General features: G+C 40.3%; 1 protein-coding gene across 1 annotated transcript; it reads left to right on the top strand.

The window, feature by feature from the left end:
* The first annotated feature begins 1243 nt into the window (after positions 1-1243).
* Positions 1244-11246, top strand: LOC119737660 (mRNA-decapping enzyme 1B-like). Its single transcript, XM_038212151.1, has 6 exons — positions 1244-1451; positions 3115-3178; positions 6006-6159; positions 7764-8789; positions 9006-9314; positions 10403-11246. Exons 1-6 carry the CDS (start codon positions 1280-1282, stop codon positions 10466-10468), a joined length of 1791 nt encoding a protein of 596 aa, XP_038068079.1. The 5' UTR covers positions 1244-1279; the 3' UTR covers positions 10469-11246.
* The last annotated feature ends 8809 nt before the right edge of the window (positions 11247-20055 follow it).

Raw genomic sequence — 20055 nt, forward strand, 5'->3', positions numbered from 1 at the left:
GAGTATCAAATCTCTCATGATATCAGCGGCATATATTGCTGTTCAGCCAATCCCAGCCTCCTGTTGCCCGATGTGATCTGTCCTAGAGTGACCCGTCATTGACCTGTTTCCTGTGTGGTCGCTGACTCTTTGGTATTTTGGTGGCTTTGAAATATGAAGATACATGTAATTGAAGAGGATGGTTAGGGGATGGGCAACACCAGATGCATCTTCACAGAAACTTGATAAGCACAGAATATATCTGCTTAGCAGAAAAGGTTTACCAGCCAAAATATCATGCAATGTGTATTGCTTGCGACTGGTGCCCCGCTTATTTCTGCTAAGTGTGTAAATTTGCTAAGCGACATCTTCAGCTCCGTGAAATCTACCCTGATGATCAGAGATGTCTTCAACCTTTTTTTTTTTTTTTTTTTTTCCTTCAATTTATGGTTTCATAAAGATTGACTGTTGCAGGATTCGAATCTCAAACCACTGGAATACATTGTCAGTGCTATACCATCTTGCTTATTTACTTGTTTTGCTGGTGTTTGTTTCGTTTTTAATGTTGTTGAATTTTTTTCTCGTCATAGTCAACATATTTCTTTGATTTTACTTCTGTACTACTAAGAGGCATAGATGACAGCCAATTTCTAAGTTAGACCCTTGGATTTTGGTCTTAATTTTTGTTTTGCAAGACGTAGGACAAATCTGACGTAGGAGTTCGGAGCCTACACTCAGTCCAAAACAGCAACTGTTCGGGATAAACCTGTGCACATATCTAAGAATACAGTTTCCCAGACACATGTGCAGTCAGCCGGTTTAAGGTCTCCCCGGTATTCCTCAAATATTGATAGAGCGAATCTGGCCGCAATTCCCCGGTGCCCCGCCACTGGCTTGCAGTATTCATGGGGTATAAATGACGGATGTTTTGATGCGCCATTAGCTTTACGGAAAGATTGGCAAGAAGAAGGGTTGGTTGTTGCTCATAGGCACTTTGCCATGCATAAGTCATACACTTGGGTCTGGCCTGAAGATTAAATATCCTAGGTAAATATCCTAGGTGCCGGTGACTGTTTGGTTAGGTACGAAGGTGTGGAAGTAATGGATTGGAAAAGACATCTAACCCCCCCCCCCCCCCAAAATGGAAAAGTTTGTGAAAGTTCTTTATTTGAAAAGCACTCAGAAAATATTTTGTTTGTTTGTTTGTTTGTTTATTTGTTTGTTTAGCTTCCATGGCCACCTGATGAGATTAGGCCCACTCAATTTTTGTTTAAATACAAAACTTACTATCCTCAAACAAATGAATTATATCGGCTTTGTTTTTATTATTTTTGTTTTCGTCAGGTCTGCTACTCCGTACAACGGTTTCATGATCATGAATCGTCTGAGTATGAACAACTTAACAGAACCTGTCACCAAGGAGCTGGAGTTCCAACTACAAGATCCATTCTTACTGTACAAGACAGCACAGTGTGAGTTAGGAAGCCAGACCTAAATCCATGAGTAATCCCCAGGGTCGTAATCCATTCTGTCACAAGTAGTTCACAAGTCAAATCACAAATCAAATCACAAGTCAATCATAAGTCAATCACAAGTCAATCAGAAGTCAGTCACAAGTCAATCACAAGTCAATCACAAGTCAGTCACAAGTCAGTCACAAGTCAATCACAAGTCAAATCACAAGTCAATCACAAGTCAAATCACAAGTCAATCACAAGTCAATCACAAGTCAATCACAAGTCAATCACAGGTCAATCAAAAGTCATTGACAATTCAAATCTCAGTTCGAATCACAAGTCAATCACAAGCAAAACCACAGCTCAAATCACAAGTCAAACTAAGTCAATTTGAGATGGGATGAAGTCGAGATTGATATGTGTCAGTATTGTAGTTTAGTCCATCAAGAGTCAGTCACATGTCCATTGTAAGTCCAGTCACAAGTTGATCATAATTCAGTTCACAAGTCCAGTCACAAGTAACAGGGGATGGACAATAACAGTTGATTCAATAGCTTGTGATTTGACGTGGGACTGGATGACTTGTGATTGACTTGTGATGACCTGTGATGACTTGTGATGTCCTGTGATGACCTGTGAGGACGTGTGATGATGTGTGATGACTTGTGATGAGTTGTCATGACTTGTGATGACTTGTGATGGCTTTTGAGGACTTGTGATGACCTGTGAGGACCAGTGATGACATGTGATGACTTGTGATGAGTTGTGATGACTTGTGATGAGTTGTGATGACTTGTGATGGCTTGTGATGACTTTTGAGGACTTGTGATGACCTGTGATGACCTGTGGTGACGTGTGTTGACTTGTGATGATTTGTGATGACTTGTCATGACTTGTGATAACATGTGAGGACTTGCGAGGACTTGTGAGGACTTATGATGTTTTGTGATAACTTGTGAGGACTTGTGATGGCCTTGACTACAGCTGTGTCAAATCATTGCAGCATTACCGAACCTATCTTCACCTCCTGTTGTATTGTTCATCAAGTCAATCCCCAAGTCCAACCACAAAAAAAAGAAATGCCTTTTTACCAGTTCATTTGAATAGCTTGTCACGTGTCTGAGAATGGATGTCTTGTGATTGGCTTATGAATAGGGATCTCTCACTGACCAATGTGCCCCAGCTTACATCTGGGTACCAGAAAGTCAGCGCCGCCATTGTAGTAGGCAAAGATTTTATAGCACCGTGTGCAGTAGGTAGTAGGCAAGCCTTCAAAGCTGTGAGAAAAAAAAAACTGTGAGAAAGGTGCAAAGCCAACACCCAGCGCTTGGTCGGCATGATTATGACAACGAAACATGGCACAGGTAGTGATCATTATGCCACTTGATAAAGAATTGCAGCTATTTTACATGAAAATAAGCCCTACTGTCGAGTTTACAATGCAAAAAGTGGTTGCTAACAAAATGCTCGCCTACAGCAATGGTAGTCGATCACAGTGAAACTTTGACGTCATGCGATTGGACCCTATTGACTTTTAATGGACTTGCCACTAGTGGACTTAAATGCCTTGACTTGTGATGGACTACACCACAGCTGTGTCTTGTTCACTATTAAATCTATCCAACCCAAGTTGTGTATTATTCATTGAGCCAATCACACTCTCTGTTTTGTCCCCCAGCTATCTATGGATTGTGGTTCTATGACAAGACTGAGTGTCTACAGGTCGCTAGACTTATGGAAAGGTAACTATACAACTCGGATCGTTGTGTGACGTTTATTCAGATTTGTCAGTTGAAAATTCATTGTTAAGTGTTGGCCATCTCAGTTCTGATGTTACATTCAGTTCAAATTGAGGAAAGAATGTTGCAACCTGACCTCCCTTTTTTCTTCATATATCATCTCAATAAAGGTCCGTCTTTGCAAAAATGTTGCAAAGACATGAGTCTGGGACTGTGAAACATTTCAAATTTTGTTAGGAAATACTTAGAAAAGTTTCTTGACTATCCATAGACTCTGTACACAACCACTGAAGTGGTGTCAGGATACTACATTCTTTCCTAAATTGATTAGATTCACACAAAAAAGGTTCCCTTCTAGAATAGACCTTATGCTTGGCAGCCATCTGAGAGGCCAATGTCTTTGTTTTGCTGGGATACGCATGAGTGAACCTTTTGTGCATTCATTGTTACTGAATTAAAATAACAAAGGATGGCCTCTAAGATGGCCGCTACGCATAAGGTCCGTACTCCAGTGAGGATTCAAAGCACGTTACTGAGATAATACCGCATTCGCATGCACATTGTATGCTTGAACTCATGCTCCTCAATGAATGACATATCTACTTCTTTTGCTTAAAGCTACAGTCCATCATTTGTAATTTGTGCATTTTGTTCGTTTGAAGCAACAAAAGAGTTCAAAATCTAATGAAGGATACTGAGCAACTAACCTGATGAAGTTTCAGCTAAGCTTCAGCTGTACATTCCGAGAAAAACAGCATTCTAAGATCTTAATTTCAAATCAAAAGTTACTGAATCATGTTTTGAATTGTTTTGAATTGCAGCTATACGCGACGTCGCGCACTGATCCGACGAATTACAACAACTGCGCGCGCGTGTGCGTCATTCCAATACTTGTGCACGCTGCGCTGAATAAAAAATGAACTACTAATTTAAATTTTCCTACGGTGCTTCTTAAGAATCACCGTTGGAAATGCCTTCTTTCGTTGATTACTTCAAAATGACAGCTTCCCAGAAAGAATAATTTCACAGGGAGTTTAGTTCCCTTACTATCTTTCAACCAAGTTTGTTTTTCAACAATAATTACGCCAGTTACTTTTCGGATGGCTGCAAATGATGGACTATAGCTTTAAGAAAAACAACTTCAGTTTGTGGCACTGCATTTCAGTATTACCGTTCATGTTTTTGTTTTTTTAGCTGCGGGATAGCAACTCAACAAATCATCATGTCTTTCTGTTAGTCTGTTTAGTTAGTAACAGGTGTTGAAATTGTCTATTGCTCCTACATTTGCTCCTTTTTTTCATAGAAATTCATAAAAAATAATGCTAAAACCTACCCCCTCCCCCTTGCTCTGACACCCCAAAAAGTTATACAGCGCCCCCATTGAAAGTATGGTACGGGCCCCCCCCCCCCCTCACTTCTTCTGTGTGGCCAGTCTTTGGCATTTTGGAGTTATTTTTGCTGGAAGTTGTTGGATTAATTTAAAGTATTCTAGTGGCAAACTTTTTTGTGGTAGAAATCGCTGGTAATGAAGCTACAGTTTCAGAGAGCTGCAAATGTAAATGACTTTCAGAACGTCCTTCGCTTTTGAAATGTTTTTCTCAATAGATTTTCACAGATAGATAGCATGAGATGTTGTTTAACTAGAGCCGTTGAAAAAAAGCTTGATTAAAAAAAGAACAAAAATAAAATCTTTCATTCACAAATATTGTCAGGGTAAAAAACAAACTTGGCAAATGGTTTCACCGCTGCATTTTGCAGTAATGTCATCAACCACGTAATTAACTTAACAAAGGGGGAATCACAAAGCTTTGGGTGACCTTTCACCTCTATCCTTCCGTTATTGTTTTCATTATTTACACGGATGACATTGAAAAATAAAGGCCATATCAACTGAAGTAGTGCAGTGAAGATGACATCATATTGTTCCAACTTGAACACAAGAGGGCGACATTTACAAAAATTGATCTTGGCAGCCATGATTGTACTAATCCTGGATGGTTTTTTGAAATGGTGGCATCTACTCTGGTTTTGGCCTCATCCTTGGTTTTAGAATTATTTTTGAGGCCAAACAGTAGAGTGACGGTAACCTTTGAACTCGTAACATAGGATTCAATGTTCTGAAGTAGAACATGGCTGTCTCCGAATCACGTGCCTATGGCTAGCGTGACACAAGGCTATGAGAAGTGGCTGTGATTCTTGAACTTGAACTGTTGTAAGTCAGGCTGCTGTTTCTGTTGCCAGTGTCAGTGTGTAATAATAAACTTTTACATTTTTTGAATGCAATTGTCGGGGGAAGGTAGATGATTTGTTTAGCCTGTTGATCTAATCACATTCTGAATCCCCAAATCATTTCCACTGGTTCATGGTGTGATCCACCTCTTACCCCTCTTTAACACTGCGTTCCCACTTGAGTTGGGAAAAGGCGGATCAAGATCCGGCATTTTGGTGTGATCGTTATCTTACCGCAACGAAACCACAAGTCCCACTTATGCTTGATTCACCTTTTTCGAATGGAAATGTTGCGTCCGAAAGGTCACTGAGTTTGGCATTACGCATGCGCTAGCTTGCTGAACTTGCGCTGTGTGGCAGTGTTGCATGCTGGGATGGAGAAATATGCAACGAATTGTAAAAGGCCTAGTGTTGTATTAGGATATGTACACTTGTGCTGCATGCATGCATCCCGCACACGATTTCAGGATCTGATCCACCAATTGGGGGATCTGATCCGGCAATTTGGCAACAGGTGGATCAGATCCCCCAATCGGTGGATCTAGTAGGAACAGGGTCTTTAAATTCTACTAATCTTTCCCTCTCTTAATCTCGTTTGCAGCTTGGTCCACAAGGCCAAGAAACGAGCTAAAGGTTTGGCCCATCGTAGTCGCAGCGTCTCGGAGAGTGACGCCGGTCCCTCAGCCATGGGTCAAGCACCGGAGCAAGTTGATATCATGCAGATGCTGTCCAGAGCTCAGCAGAATTATGACAAGGTACTTGTTTGTTCTTTATCCATGTGACCCTTGCCCTATGGGCTCCGTGCGCCAATGAAAGAGGGCGCCCTTTTATCTAGCAACGACGTCCCATGGGCGGGACAATTAGCTGGTTGACGCGCACTGTTCCTTGTGTGTGACGCACGTACGGCCGCGCGTCGCAGCAAAATTGCAGTCAGGCAAGATGGCATCGGTCGGTCACCCCCAACTGTGCTTTCTTTGCCGGTGAGGGGGTACTTGTGAACGGAGCGGATAAGCTTTGCTCTCTGTTTCCACAAAACCCCATTTACAGCTTTTGTCACACCCCTTGTGTCAAGATCTTTGGTCCGTAGACTGATCCACTAAGGCCTGTCCCATGATGCCTTAACCCATCTCAGCCTAAATGTCTGACATGCATGCACAAAAGTCCGACATGCATGCACGTGTGTATAACGCACATAGCTGGGGCATGTACGGTAGTATGGCTTTACAGTGGGCGCACATGTTGTTGTGGGAGGGGTTTAAAGGTAGAGTATATCATTTGCAGCTATCCAAAGGGTAGCTGACCAAATTATTGTAAAAAGCTGACTTTTTTCAAAGATAGTAATGGCACTAAACACCCTGTGAAATTATTCTCTCTGGCATGCTGTCGTTTTGAAGAAAACACTAAAAGAAGGTCATCTCCAAAGATGCTTCTAAAGGTACATTTTTGTTAATAACCTTTAGTTGTTCGTTTTTAGTTCGACGAAGCCCTGAATTGATACGATGCACACTATGCTATTATTCGTCGGTGCAGTGCGTGACATCGCGTGGCTGCAATCGGCTGAATTAGAACGTATCTCGGACGCTGATTTCTGGTGCAGTTCAAACTTGACTCTGCAACTTTTAAACTGAAATCGAGATCCTATAATATTGTTTTTCATCAGGTTAGTTGTTAAGCGCCCTTCTTTAGAGTTTTGAGCACTTTTGTTGCTTGAAACGAAAAAAATGCACAAATGACAAAACATGTACTCTGCCTTTAATGGATCGATCTATTACATAGAGCAGCTGAGCAAAAACAGCTGCTTAAACAATTAACGTGCTAAGCATGAATCAGTTTGCATACCAGTCACATGCAATCTACATTGCATGACCTTTTGGCTGGTTACCTTATTTTGTGCTAAGCAAATTCTCGTGGGTAGAAGCTCCATGAAACCATGGATCCTCTACACAAGGATAAACAACTTTCCCAAATTTCTATTTAGAGGCGTGATATGGCACTTGTGTTTCTTGCGTGCCTGTGCACGAGACTCAGCACGCAACTGCAGTCTTTCAGTGGTCAGATTTCTGTCAGGACTCCAGCTGTCAGTGATCATGGCGTGCACCCATTGTTCTACATGTTCTTTGCATTGTTCTATGCACAGACGCGGCATATCACGCATGTAGACAAACCGTTCAGTACATTTTGTACACAAGCTCAGATGAGTCATTTATCCTTGTGTAAAGGATCTGCAATGAAACTTAGTACGTGCAAAGTATAAAATGTAAAGCTTGATTACATGTGATTTATTATACTTCCTGTTTAAAGATTAAAAAAACAAAATACCCTCACTTTGCTTCATCCCCGTGCTATTTGTTGGTTGCAGAACCAAAAAGGAGACAAAGAACCTGAACGGACCAAGAAACCCAAAAGCCCTCCGACCATCACTTCAGGGTCTCCCACGGTAGTCCGCCCGGTACCAGTCAAAGCAGAAGACGGAGGGACAGATCAAGAGGTCAAGCAGACAGAACCAGTGACCAATGAGGTCATGGGTCAAATGTCACAAGGTCCTGCTACCCATCCAGGGTTCCAGCGATCAGTCTCCATGCAAGCCAACCTCGGCTACTTGGCCGTTAACGCTGGGGCCAGCGGACAGTCTTCACCTGGCAAGGTGAACGACATCCTGCAGAAGCTTCTCGCTAATCCAGGGGAAGGAGCAGCCCAGCACGCCAAGGACTACCCTCTCAGCCACCGACAGATACAGACTGTTGAAAGCCTAGAGAGGAGACAAAGTCAAAAACAGGCCCTTGAGGGGAAGACTACCGATCAAGGATTAGGTCAAGGGTCGACTGTGAGGACCGTAGAGAGTATAGAGAAGCAGCACGCTAATGCGACTGTGATGGAGTCTACTGAGGAAGCCCAGGGGTATCCGATCCAGGACCTCTTGGCAAAACTGAATATCGCTCAGCAGAACCAACCGACTGGACAACAAGAGACAACAGAAGGCCACACCATAGTCACCCAACCGCTGTCCCAAGGTGGTCTAGCGCAGCTGCAGGAAGCGATCCACAGGCAGAACATTGCTGGCAACGTGCCAAGTGGATTGAGGACAAGTACGGAGGAGGTCCAAGGAGAGTCGGACCCAGATATCAACCAGAAGCTACTGACCAATCTAGCGGCAAGGGCTGCTGTCCAAACTGCCCAACCGTCATCAAACATTGCACAGTTACAGCTGATCCATCCGTCGGCTATCCGACCAAACCCACCCATCAGACCCCAGGGCGGCAGGATACCAGTCAACTTCCCCGGTAACCAGCAGGTACCGTCTTTACAGCAGCTTGCATCTGGTAGGCAGCAGCACGTTCCCATGGTACCAACTCAAACAACAACCAATGGCATCACGGCAGGCGCTGTAAGTTTGAAAATTTACTTCCAAAATAAACCCTACTCTTTGATACTTTATTTTCTTGGTTAAATTCTCTGTAAAATCTTTTCAGTCCATTTTATTTTCATAATGTTGGCCTGTAGACACAGGCAAATGACAGGCCTAATTAGGCAAAAGATACAAAACGGTTGAAAAATGTACTCATAAAAATGTGGCATTATTCTGTTTTTTCCCTCATTTTAGCCAACGTCTCCTCAGAAGATACCAGGGTCGTTACATCCGCCAACTTTACTCACACCTCAGGCTTTCAGAAAGAGATCAGCTAGTGAGACTGTACAAATGACACACCCATCCCAGCTCTTCCCCCCTGTCGCCGAAAATGTAGCCGTCCAACACGGACCACAAACCAATCAGCATCCAGCAATGGGTCACCCTGTCAGTAGCAGTCGGCACAGTCCACTGTTGAACAGGGTGGAAATAGACAGGAGGGTGAATACTGCAGGGGCGCTCAATAAGGAGCAATTTAAACAAGCTTTTGTACATTTATTACAGGTAATATCACAATATTCTTTTCTTTTTTTAATGATTCCAGATTCCAGTTATATCAGATATAAACCTTGGCAATCTCAGAGATCCAGTAGTTGAGACGTCTGCACTAGTAAGCAGGAGGTTGTGGGTTCGAGTCCCACATGAGTAAACTCGTGAAGTTTTCTCTTGCACAATACTGACTGAAGCGCTCATAACAATTATGTATGTTAAGGGCAAAACTCAACAACAGTCAAGCCATCATATGTTAAGCTACCTTAGTTCATTTGGAACACCAAACAAATGTCAGTGTTCTGTATGGCAAAATGCCAACAACTAAGCATAATACATGTATGGGTTGAAGATGTTGCATTGTTTCTGTGTTTCTTGAGCAGGAGAAGAATGATAAATTTTTCATCAAGCAACTCCCTTTTGTGAGTCCTGCAGCCGATTTCACGAAACTTTACGTAATGGCATGAGTCCACTTGCACCACAATTTATTGCGTAAGTTGCGCAACATTCCACGCTGTGCAACATTTAAGTTATGACGATTTCACAAAAGTTTCATAGTGCCTAAGTCCACGACTTGCGCAGCAAATGATGACGTAACTTGCGCAATCATTTTAGGTGCCATAAGTTGTGACGTAGCGACTGAAAACGCCTGTTGATACAAGACAGTCACAGCTTTGTGTTTGAAGTAAATGAATTGCTATATTACTCGTGACCAAATTTTTAGAGTTGCCGCACGATTCCGAAGAAAGTTGGACAAAACTATTTTTCAAAATGGCGGGCGGAGTTGATTCAACAATCAGTCACAATCAGCAAAATCAGTCACAAACAGCCTTTGTAAATGCTGTTATTATCCTTGTCCAAGATGTTTAGATTATTTAAAACTTTGCGCAGCTACGTCAAGTTATGTGAAATCAATAAATTTGTTGCGTAAGTCCTACGAATTGTGTAAGTTACGCACTGTTTCATGAAATCGGCGGCTGCATCAGAATTTCCCACCCCAACCACAACCCCCAACCCCGAGAAAGAAAGAAAAACCACTTTCCTGAGTTGCTTGCACCTTTATTTTGGCTGAAAACCTGTTATTTTCCCCCTCCATTCCTTAGACTGACGGCAACTTCCTGAGCAGCTTACACAATGCCTACCTGCAGACGCTCCATTTAAACCAGTGATCCAACTAGACCAGGATGGATCGGGTGTCACCAACTACTTGACGGTGAGCCATTATGATGACATCATCTACATGCTTCATGGATATGTCATAGTGAGTCAGCTGTTTTTTCACACCAAACTTGTGAAAATATTCAACTTTTTGTAGAAGTTTAAAAGATGTTGTAACAATTCTCAAAGTGAGAAAAATTGTTAACTTATGGTTAAACTTGTACACAACTGGAATGTTCATGTACCACCATTGTCGCTTTACCCAAAATTTAAAAAAAATAATCGGTAATGCACATCCATGTAACATAATTCAATTTCATACTTAATTTTCCATAACCAAATGTAACTGTCAAATTCTGACACAGGTACCGCATTAACTATTCCCTACTTATGATATTGTCAATGCTCAACAGCACAAGTCGTATCAAATTGAGTTTTCAACTTTTGATGTCTTGAGAATCGAAAGACTCGAGGGCTTAAATTTTCACAGGTGTTTCTAATCGACTTTTGGATTACAAATTTCCTTTTCCCCACTTATATTCCAAAATAAAAAGCCATTCAGTGAATATTGAATACAATATTTGGCTGAAAAGTTGAATTTGTAAAAAGAAAAAAAAGCTGACCTGACTTAGAAATAAAAAAGTGTCATCTCAAGACTATAAGAGTATGTCAAATCTTAAGGACATCTTTTGAATCACTTTTTTGAACTGAAATCAAGCAGGACCAACGATCGCTGGTTCTGCACTTGTGACTTCGATTTTAATTAACTTTTACCTTGTTTAAAAAAAAGGATATTTTTCTTTGAAAAAAAAATGTAAAAATAAAAACTTTGTAAAAAATTGGAATCCGAAGGAGATATGCCTTTGACCTTTTTGATTTAAATTCTATTTGCCTTGTAAGAAAGCTGAAAGTCCCATGTAGCAATTTTTTTACGTTAAATTATACAAAGTGGTAACAAAAAGTGAAGAGGCAATACTTGTATATGATGTTGCTTACTTAAAGTAATTTTCTTAAATTTCATATTTTTTTTTGTGATTTTTGTCTGATTATACCATCATGAATGGTATGCGCAAAGCAAGAATGCTTACACTTTAAGCACATTCGGGGATAGAAATCCACTTATGAATGTGCTGTGAAATTTGCTGAATTTGTTTTTGTGATTTTCAATTGATGTTTATGGTTTTTTTGCATGCGAGTGTTTGGGATAAGGTTTTGTAAATTAGGAAAAGGCGAAAAAATGAAGGAAGGAAAACAGGAAAGAGAAAGATAGAGATGTGGAAATAATCGTTTGGTCTAAATAATGGTAAAGATGTAAGTTTCGACTGAAAAGGTTAGCTGCTTTAATTTCTTAATTGTATTGTAGGATTTTTTTTGTTCTGGACTGAAGCAACTTCGCGAAAGGTGTAGTTGTCACAATTCGTTTTGAGAACCAACTAAACACTACAGACGTCTTTGTATTGTTTAGATGGTAATCTCAGTTCATGTTGTTGTATTTTTCTAGATTTAAGGTGTTCACATGATAATGTCTTCAACAAGGTTTCTTAGGGGAGTGTTTCCTTTGTGTTATGATAGAGTGTTTGTTGGTATATTGTAGATGTTATTAGGCTGGGGGGGGGGTAGGGTAGGTGGGGGGGGGGGGGTAGGGTAGGTAGGGGGAGGGTAGGTGGGGGAAGTGGGGGGACACAGATACAGTGTATTTCAAAGTGTTTGTGTGTTGTCTAGAGGGTATTTAGGGACTCTTCGTGTTTTATTCGGGAACAAAAAGGTTCCTTTTGATAACTGTTGATAAATGTTGCAGACTGATCAAGTAGACAAGAGTCCTTTTTGGGTTTTTTTGTAATTGACCAGTCAAATGACTTGATTCAAGAGTACCGTTAACAAAAGATCATTCAGTAAAATGGTACAAGAAGTTTGATTGGTCAGTTGAAGTCTATATAACTACTATTTATTATGGGTGCTTTATGTGGTTTTGGTTTTTGGTTTTATTATTTCTATAAACATATTTTTTTTTGGGGGGGGGGGCTGTTCTCTCTTCTTTTTTTCTGTTTTTTTTTTTTTTTTTTTAGGGGGGGGGGGACTTTTTTGGAGGGGGCTTGGGGGAGTTTTTTTTTGTGGGGGGGGGGTGTTGTGTTGGGGGAGGGGGTTTGAATGGGAAATACTTTATTTTGGATTGGGAGATCTGAGGCATCAAGCAAGTCTACCCTTTTTGCCATTTTCCTGGTAGTCTTGCATAAGAAAAAAAATACATATGAATATTACTTTTGGGTGACAAATAGGCGAGACTGATTTTTCAAATGTTTTTGGAGTGTTTTTCCCCTCTTCCTTTTGGAGGAAAAAAAACTGATTGGGGGCATTTTCTGCAAAAAGATACAATTTCATGTTTGTCATAGAAGTATAATATGTAATACAATCACTGGTTATGGATCATGTTTTACATGCAGCAACTGATTTTGCCATTTGTACATAGCAACCATCCACAACAAGTGGCTGCCATCTTGGCTAGCGCATGATCCTGTTGCCGTGCCAACACCCCCTGATTACATATATATTTTATGACGAATTACCAGTAGGAAAATGGCAACCAATTTCAGGACCATTGTGATTGTTATTGGCCAGATAATGTACAAAACTATGCAAAACTATAAGGCTTGACGGTTATTATCTGGCCATAACACAGACAATGGTTTTTGATCGTGGGTAGAACATCGCTGTAATGAACACAAGTTAACGTGGTAGTTTATTATTGAAATATTCGGCCACCGATGCCCAATACCATTGTAGATAGATTTCAAGAGCAATAGGAGAAGTTTATTATACATGTTGGATATAATGGTGTTCTTTATAGCGATGTTCTACTGCATGTAGGCCATCAGCCTTGGTCCAAAATTTGGCCACCGGTATCAAATGAGGGGAATAATCGTCATAGCGATTTTCGGCAAGGTATACACCTCCAGAGTTGGAAAATATGTGATAGCATTGCAGCGGTGGCAGCTTTTTGGGTGTTAGGCCAAAAAAAAAAATATTCGGTCTCTGGTCAGACCAAAGTTCCGGAATTGACGTGGCCACGCGGCTTTTTTTTTTTTTTTTTCTTTTTTTCTTTTTTTCTTCAAGCTTGGATTGTACAGACAAGGTGGGGTACTATTTTGCTTTTTTGGTGTCCTCATGTACATTGGTGTCCTCCATAATTTGCCTTGGTGCTTTCGATCATTTGCCCTGGTGCAATTTCCCATTCATTGGTGCTCTTTGGTAAAAGAAATTGAGGAGGTGCAGAAATAGAGGGCGCTGTTGGAGCTACCGCGGAACATTTTGGAGAAAAATAAAGATCGACGCGCATGATTAAAATCGATGCGCGCGCTGACCAGAGACCGACTTGCTTGTTACCACTCTAGGGGCGGTATACCTTGCGCATGCGCACTATAATCATTTATGCCCTGATTTGATACTGGCCAAACCCCCCAGGCTGATGGCCTAATGGGAGAGTTTTCACAAGATGCCAGATGGAAGAACTGGGCCCAGTCTTGTGGAACTTCTTAGAAGAAAATATTGGGAAGCCAGTCTCAAGCAGTCTACATCGCTTCTCATTGTGGCTGGTAACCCGCCCATGAAACTGGTCTCAAGTCTGCAGTCCAGTTTGGCAACCTGTGGTTTTCTCCTAGAAGTATGTCACTAAGCAAGCATTCTTCAGAGGCAAATCTGTTTAAATTCAAAAAAGAGAACCCTAAGTTTTGGTCAGTGATATATTTGTTTTTCATTCACACGTACACATCGAGTTGGTCAACATTTTTTAGTCAGTATTTCAGAATCGGGGGACGCAACTTTCTTTTTGCATTTTTGTTGTTGGAAATTTCCATTTATGATATTGATTTGAAATTGTTGATAATTTCATGCCACTCATGTTTGCTTGCTTGGCGACTTAAAGAAAATTCTTGTAATGTTTTAATTACCATGGTAACAAAAATGACATAGGTTTGTGTCACAAAAATTTATAGCCTAGTCAACCTGTTACCATGGATTTCTGGGTTTTTTTCCTTTTTCTTTTTTTATTTGTTTTTATTTTTTAAGAGCTTTCCCAGTTGCACAACCTATTACATTTCACAGTTTGTCAAATCGTTAGTAGACATTTCTAACTAGCCAGCTCCATCTTGTACAACTGATCAGCGAAAGATACCACAAAGCAGATATTCTTTAAAATTCTATTAAAATTTCAAATGACATAGTTATTTTAACGGAAAGCCAAGTTGTATTTTACTCTCAGCAGTGTTTTAACTCTAATTCTGAGTCGTAACTGGGAAAGTTCTTTAACCCCAACTTCCCTAAATCCTACAAAATCTGATTTCTTATTTATTTTGTAGGATTTTCAAGGATTAAGCACAGCAGGGCCCGGTCACTGGTGCTTTGCATGTTACTTGGTTTCTCAATTTGGATTAAGCACAAAAGAATGTGGCATGTGCTTATTGCTTTTGTTAGATTTTGAAGGATTTGGGAATCTGTCCAATGATTTTCCATGGAAATTTTACTTGACAGATTTTGTTCCTGCAATGCATTCATTGCATGCCTGTTATTTATAAGAACAAAGGCAGGGAGAATCTTTTGATGAAACTTGTCACCAACTATAAGTTTCCATCGAAGAAAAAAAAATGATCCTACCTGTGTTAACAGTTTGGAATTAATAGCATCCGTATTTCGTTGTTTTTTTAGTGACTGTGGAGTATCCCATTTAAATGTGATTTTGGGTTCTTTTCGTTCCGACTGATTTAATGAAAAAATTGCTGGTCAGAATTGATTTCCGAGAAATTCAGTTTGTAACTTAACAGGTCTGTCAAGAGAGGGCGCTGTTTCTGAAGTGACCAATAAAGGGCAAGTTGGATGAAAAGCCATTTAGTCAAGCAGTGGCTTGGTTAGTGGTGTACCTTGCGTCTTCGAACCACCCTTCTGGTCTAAAACTTGAAGGTTTGTCATTTTGGAAAGTTAACCATGTTATGTCATTGCCCGACCAGAAAACCAAGGGTTTTAAGTCCAGAGTTGTAACAAGTCACTGTTTTTTTGTGACTCGAGTCGAGTCATTTTAAAGAAGTGACTCGATCGAGTCATTTTAAAGAAGTGACTCGAGTTGAGTCATTTTAAAGAAGTAAATTGAGTCGATTCAATTGGTCAAGAAGGTCGAGATGAGTCGAGTCAAATATTTAGCTAGAGTCAATTTGAATCTTGAATATTTGAACACTATTTACCAAAATTTATAAAGGAAGGGCATAAATGTAGCCGGCGTTCGAATCCAAGAGCTGTATAAGATATCACCCAAAGCCAATGATGAAACAACGAATTGGAAAAGTGTTTAAATTCAGGTTCCTGGATAGTATTTTGTGCATTTTAGAGCCATGAGGTGGGAGTCTGTGACACGTACGTTTGTAAATGAACGTAACAGTTGCAGCGTAAGTCATTGCAATTACTTTTCCCAAAATTTTGCTTTTATTTTTGGGATTCGAGTCTTAATAGCCTTCGCTCGAGTCGAGTCGGGTCGAGTCTTTTGATGAGGGACTCCAGTGGAGTCATTTACCCATGGGGACTCGAGTCGAGTCGAGTCACACAAAAATGGGGCTCAAGGCGGACTCGAGTCATTGACTCAAGTCATTACAACTCTGTTGAAGTCGCTAAAAACTATCGTGAAACCGCCCTGTTCGGGCTTTCTACTGTGGCTAATGCGGTTTGGCAGTCTCTTCATGCATTTGCTCCAATTTTGGGTGGGGAAAATGCCATTTTTAACCATTTTATTGGTAACAAAAAAAATGAAAATCTGCCAGTCACGGGAGTCAGGAGTTTGGAAGTTGGGTCATCAACCAGTTCGTTCCAAGGAATGTGCTATCAACCCACTTGATATGATTGATTGCTTTTTTGTCTCTGTCATCAAATTTCCTGAGAGATAAAGTTCGGAGAACTTGATTAGCCGAGTTTTAACTGCTAGAAGTAGTGTGCGAAATTGACCTTTTTGATAGTTGAACGGCCGTTTTGGTCTTTAAGTTGGTTTCTCTCAGATTTTAACGCCCTCTGTTGACCAAGATGTGATATTGTTGTGGATATCACCATAGCAACAATTTGACTTGTCAAATATACAAGTGATGAGACTGCATTAGATGCAATCTTGGATTGAGTTTTATATAATCACACAAGTAAATTGTGTCAAAGAGAAGTAGAAAAAAACAATTGCTTAGGATAATTATAAATCTTGCAGGCACTTTGTGCAAATTTGCAAAATATGCGATGTCGATATTTTGCACAGGTAGTGCATGATGGGTAAAGGTCATAGGTCAGCTATATCAACTTTCACTGGTTTCCATGACAGCTCAACTTGATGTCTTGAATAATTAGTCGGCATCAAAATATCAGACTATCGGCATCGCTTATTTGATTCGTATGAAATTCTTTAATTGTACTGTTAATTGTAACACAGTTGTAATCACATGTGATTTTTTTGTGATGAGCCACTTTGACCAAAAGTGATTTTGCCTCTTTTAGGGGTGGACCCAGTTGGCCAGAAAATGGGGGGGGGGGTGTGTCGGTTTAAAGAGACCTTGAATTTTGTAGGCATCTTGTACAGAAAAAAAGAGAGAAAATTTGGGATCTTTTGCTCGGATACAAGTATAACCAGCACATTGAATGGCTCCCAACTTTGTTGATTATCATTTAAAAGTGAGAAGAAATATGGCCGCCATCTTAAATGCAATTTGTATCATGTAAGCTGTTTAGATTTCATAGTTTGATGTTTTGAATTTTATTGTAGAGTTGTACACGTATTGGCCATCAGTTGGCAGTGAACATAAGACACATGGTATACGTTCAGTAGCTGATGTTTCTCATGACCCCAATCAGAGCTGCCTGGTGGCTATTCAGCAACCATGTAGGCTCTGACCGTATGACGTAAAAGTACCACATGATTATCTGGTGTCCACGTGATCGGCCACCATTGCAGTAGGCAAGCATTTGGTTAGCAACCACATTGTGTGTTGTAAACTAGACAGTAGGGCTTCACGTAAAATCACGTGGTGACTACCTGTGCCATGTTCGCTTGTCACCTAGCACTGGGTGTTGGCTCCATGTTTTTCTCACAGTTTTTGCCATCCATTACAGCTTTGAAGGCTTGCCTACTGCCTACTGCGCATGGTGCTATAAGAGCTTTGCCTACTACAATGGTGGTGCTGACCTTTCGGTACCTGGGTGTAGGCGGGTCACGTTGGTCAGTGAGAGATGCCTATCGGTGTCCTTGTCTTATGGCAAGGTTTTCTTTCCTAAACCTTAGCCTAGGCTTGAGACGATTTTAGGCTTCTTTCTGGAGAGACTCTGGCTCACTTTATGTCCATGTTCCTACTTTGGGAACATCAAAACCATCAGTATAAGGCCAAAGTTGATTATTATCAGGTTTCCCAGCAATTTATGACAACAAATTGTCAAAAATTCCATGAGGAATATTTTTCACTTTAACGAGGTTGCTGGGAAGTCGAGAGGTGGTGCAGCACAGCCAATTGTTATTGTCTGGAGAGGTGTATAATATTCACGGTGCATAAACACTAAAAAGCCAGCACAGCCAGTCAGTCAATGAACACAACTTGGATACACGGCACAAGACGCACCTACGCCAAACTGGCGAAAACCTTTCCCTTCTGGGTCACTGTTAAATTCACTGAGTTTTCCCTGAATTTGGGTATTTTCTTAAATTCCCAGTGTTTTCCTTGAGTTTTGGTGTTTTCCAAAGTTTCCTAAGTTTTCTTGACTAGAAAAATAGAAACTAATTTTCTAGGTTTCCCCTTATTTCTAGTGGAGTACAGAAGTGAATACGTCACGCTCACAGCATGTGTGTGAAAGACATTAGTGCGTCATTCAGTCCGTGAACCAACATGCGCGCGTACTCCATTCGTTTGCACTACCACTACACTTTCTGGTTCTAAATGACGTCACCATTCGGTACTCTATTGAAAATATTCAAGGGCCCTTTTTTTATTTCTGAGTCAGAAATGAAAGACAAAATCAGAGGGACAATTGAGGTTTGACAACCCCCCCCCCCCATCCAAAGAAAGACAGGATTGGTTGTCATGATGTTGCATGCTGCTAGGCATCAATACAGAATAGACCAATTCATTAAACTCCGCCCAGGAGTGTATTGACCAATCACAGCCGTGATTGATGTCCGACCTGCATGCGTGCACGTATGAGGTGCTCCGCTGAAATGTGGCATTGGGGCAACGCACATGCGCATCAGGCGGGTCTAATGGATGTCTGTTGGCACAGGTCCAAGTGTATTTCCTGCCAACTTTAAATCAAGCGTAGTAAAAAAACAATTTAAGGGAACGGCATGATTATTAATTTTTTTGTAGGAAATTTGTTAACGTTTGGATGTTTTATTCACTTCCTGGTGGAACTGTTAGAGCTGAACCATTTTTGTCGATGGTTAAGACATTGGGCATTATGTGTTTTTTTTTTGTAACGTCCCTGTATGTTTTTGTTTCATTGTTCATGTTTTAGGTCTGATAGGGTGAATCAATTTCAATTTTCATTGAATGATTTTCAATATCTTTTTTTTAGTTGAATATGATTTTTAAATTTTGGAGATTGGCAAATGTAAAGAATCTAGCCATTAGGTCCATTCATATTTAAATTTGTCCATCGTAAATATTGACAGTCTTTTAAAAAAAAATTTTAATTAATGCTTGTGACATAGCGTTCGGCTTTAACGTTTGTTCAGTGTTGTATGAGCTTTTGTCTTTGTATTTTAATGTGTCAGCCTTTTTAATATTTGTTGGGTTTTTATTATATTTTTATTAGGGGGATACTTTTGCATTGTTCATTAGTTGATGTTAAAAAAGGATGTTAGAATATTACATTTTTATTATTTTGTTGTGAAATGTTTTAGTTTGGTTCTGGGGGGGGGGAGGGAGATTTGTTAAAAAAAATAATGTAATTTACTCTTTGTACAAGGATAACATTACTCTTGCCCACATGTACAAAATCATAGGCTAATAATGGAACTTCATTTGGTTATAGTTTGTTTAGCCAAGACTTTGCAGTTTTGGCTTACAAACGTTCAAGAAGTTCTGGTTCGAATTTGGAGTGTCATTCACCCGTAAGATCTTAGAGTAAGTTGCTTCAATCTAAACTTGCGACTTGACGGACATCCTCTCCCTTAATCAAGTTCAACATTTGAACGGTTGAGGGAGAAATAAAAATGTCCACAATGTTCATTTTGACCATTCATTACTTTGGTAACTTTTTTTGGTAGCTTTTTTTTTGATAACAAGGTTGTGATAAAGCTTACTGAAATCTTAAGGAGGCAAAAAATGATGGCATTTAGGTCTTCAATCTTCAAGATAGTAGATATTTCATCAGGAAGAAAACTGATAACAGTTGTTCATGGATACGTTTAGTGATAACAGTTTTGAGGTTATCTTAACAGTTGTGCAAACAGTACCTAGGAATTGGAGCTACAGGTTGTTGTATCAATTTTGTTGACTGTTTTCCCCAGATTTTTAGGTTTGCCGGGAATTTAGAGTAGTTCTCTACAAAACATCGACTCCAGGAACATCACGCTCGGGCTTTTTACGGGGAAAAGAAA

This window comes from Patiria miniata, unplaced genomic scaffold (genome assembly GCF_015706575.1).
Source record: "Patiria miniata isolate m_02_andy unplaced genomic scaffold, ASM1570657v1 HiC_scaffold_3, whole genome shotgun sequence".
Taxonomy (NCBI): Eukaryota; Metazoa; Echinodermata; class Asteroidea; order Valvatida; family Asterinidae; genus Patiria; species Patiria miniata.

What these genes read in the sequence shown, in the direction of transcription:
- LOC119737660 (XM_038212151.1), top strand. Translation starts at nt 1,280, where the DNA reads ATGAATTATATCGGCTTTGTTTTTATTATTTTTGTTTTCGTCAGGTCT. An exon ending in CTCAGCAGAATTATGACAAG is followed by an intron (nt 6,160 to 7,763) that starts GTACTTGTTTGT and finishes TGTTGGTTGCAG; the next exon opens with AACCAAAAAGGAGACAAAGA. An exon ending in ATGGCATCACGGCAGGCGCT is followed by an intron (nt 8,790 to 9,005) that starts GTAAGTTTGAAA and finishes CCCTCATTTTAG; the next exon opens with CCAACGTCTCCTCAGAAGAT.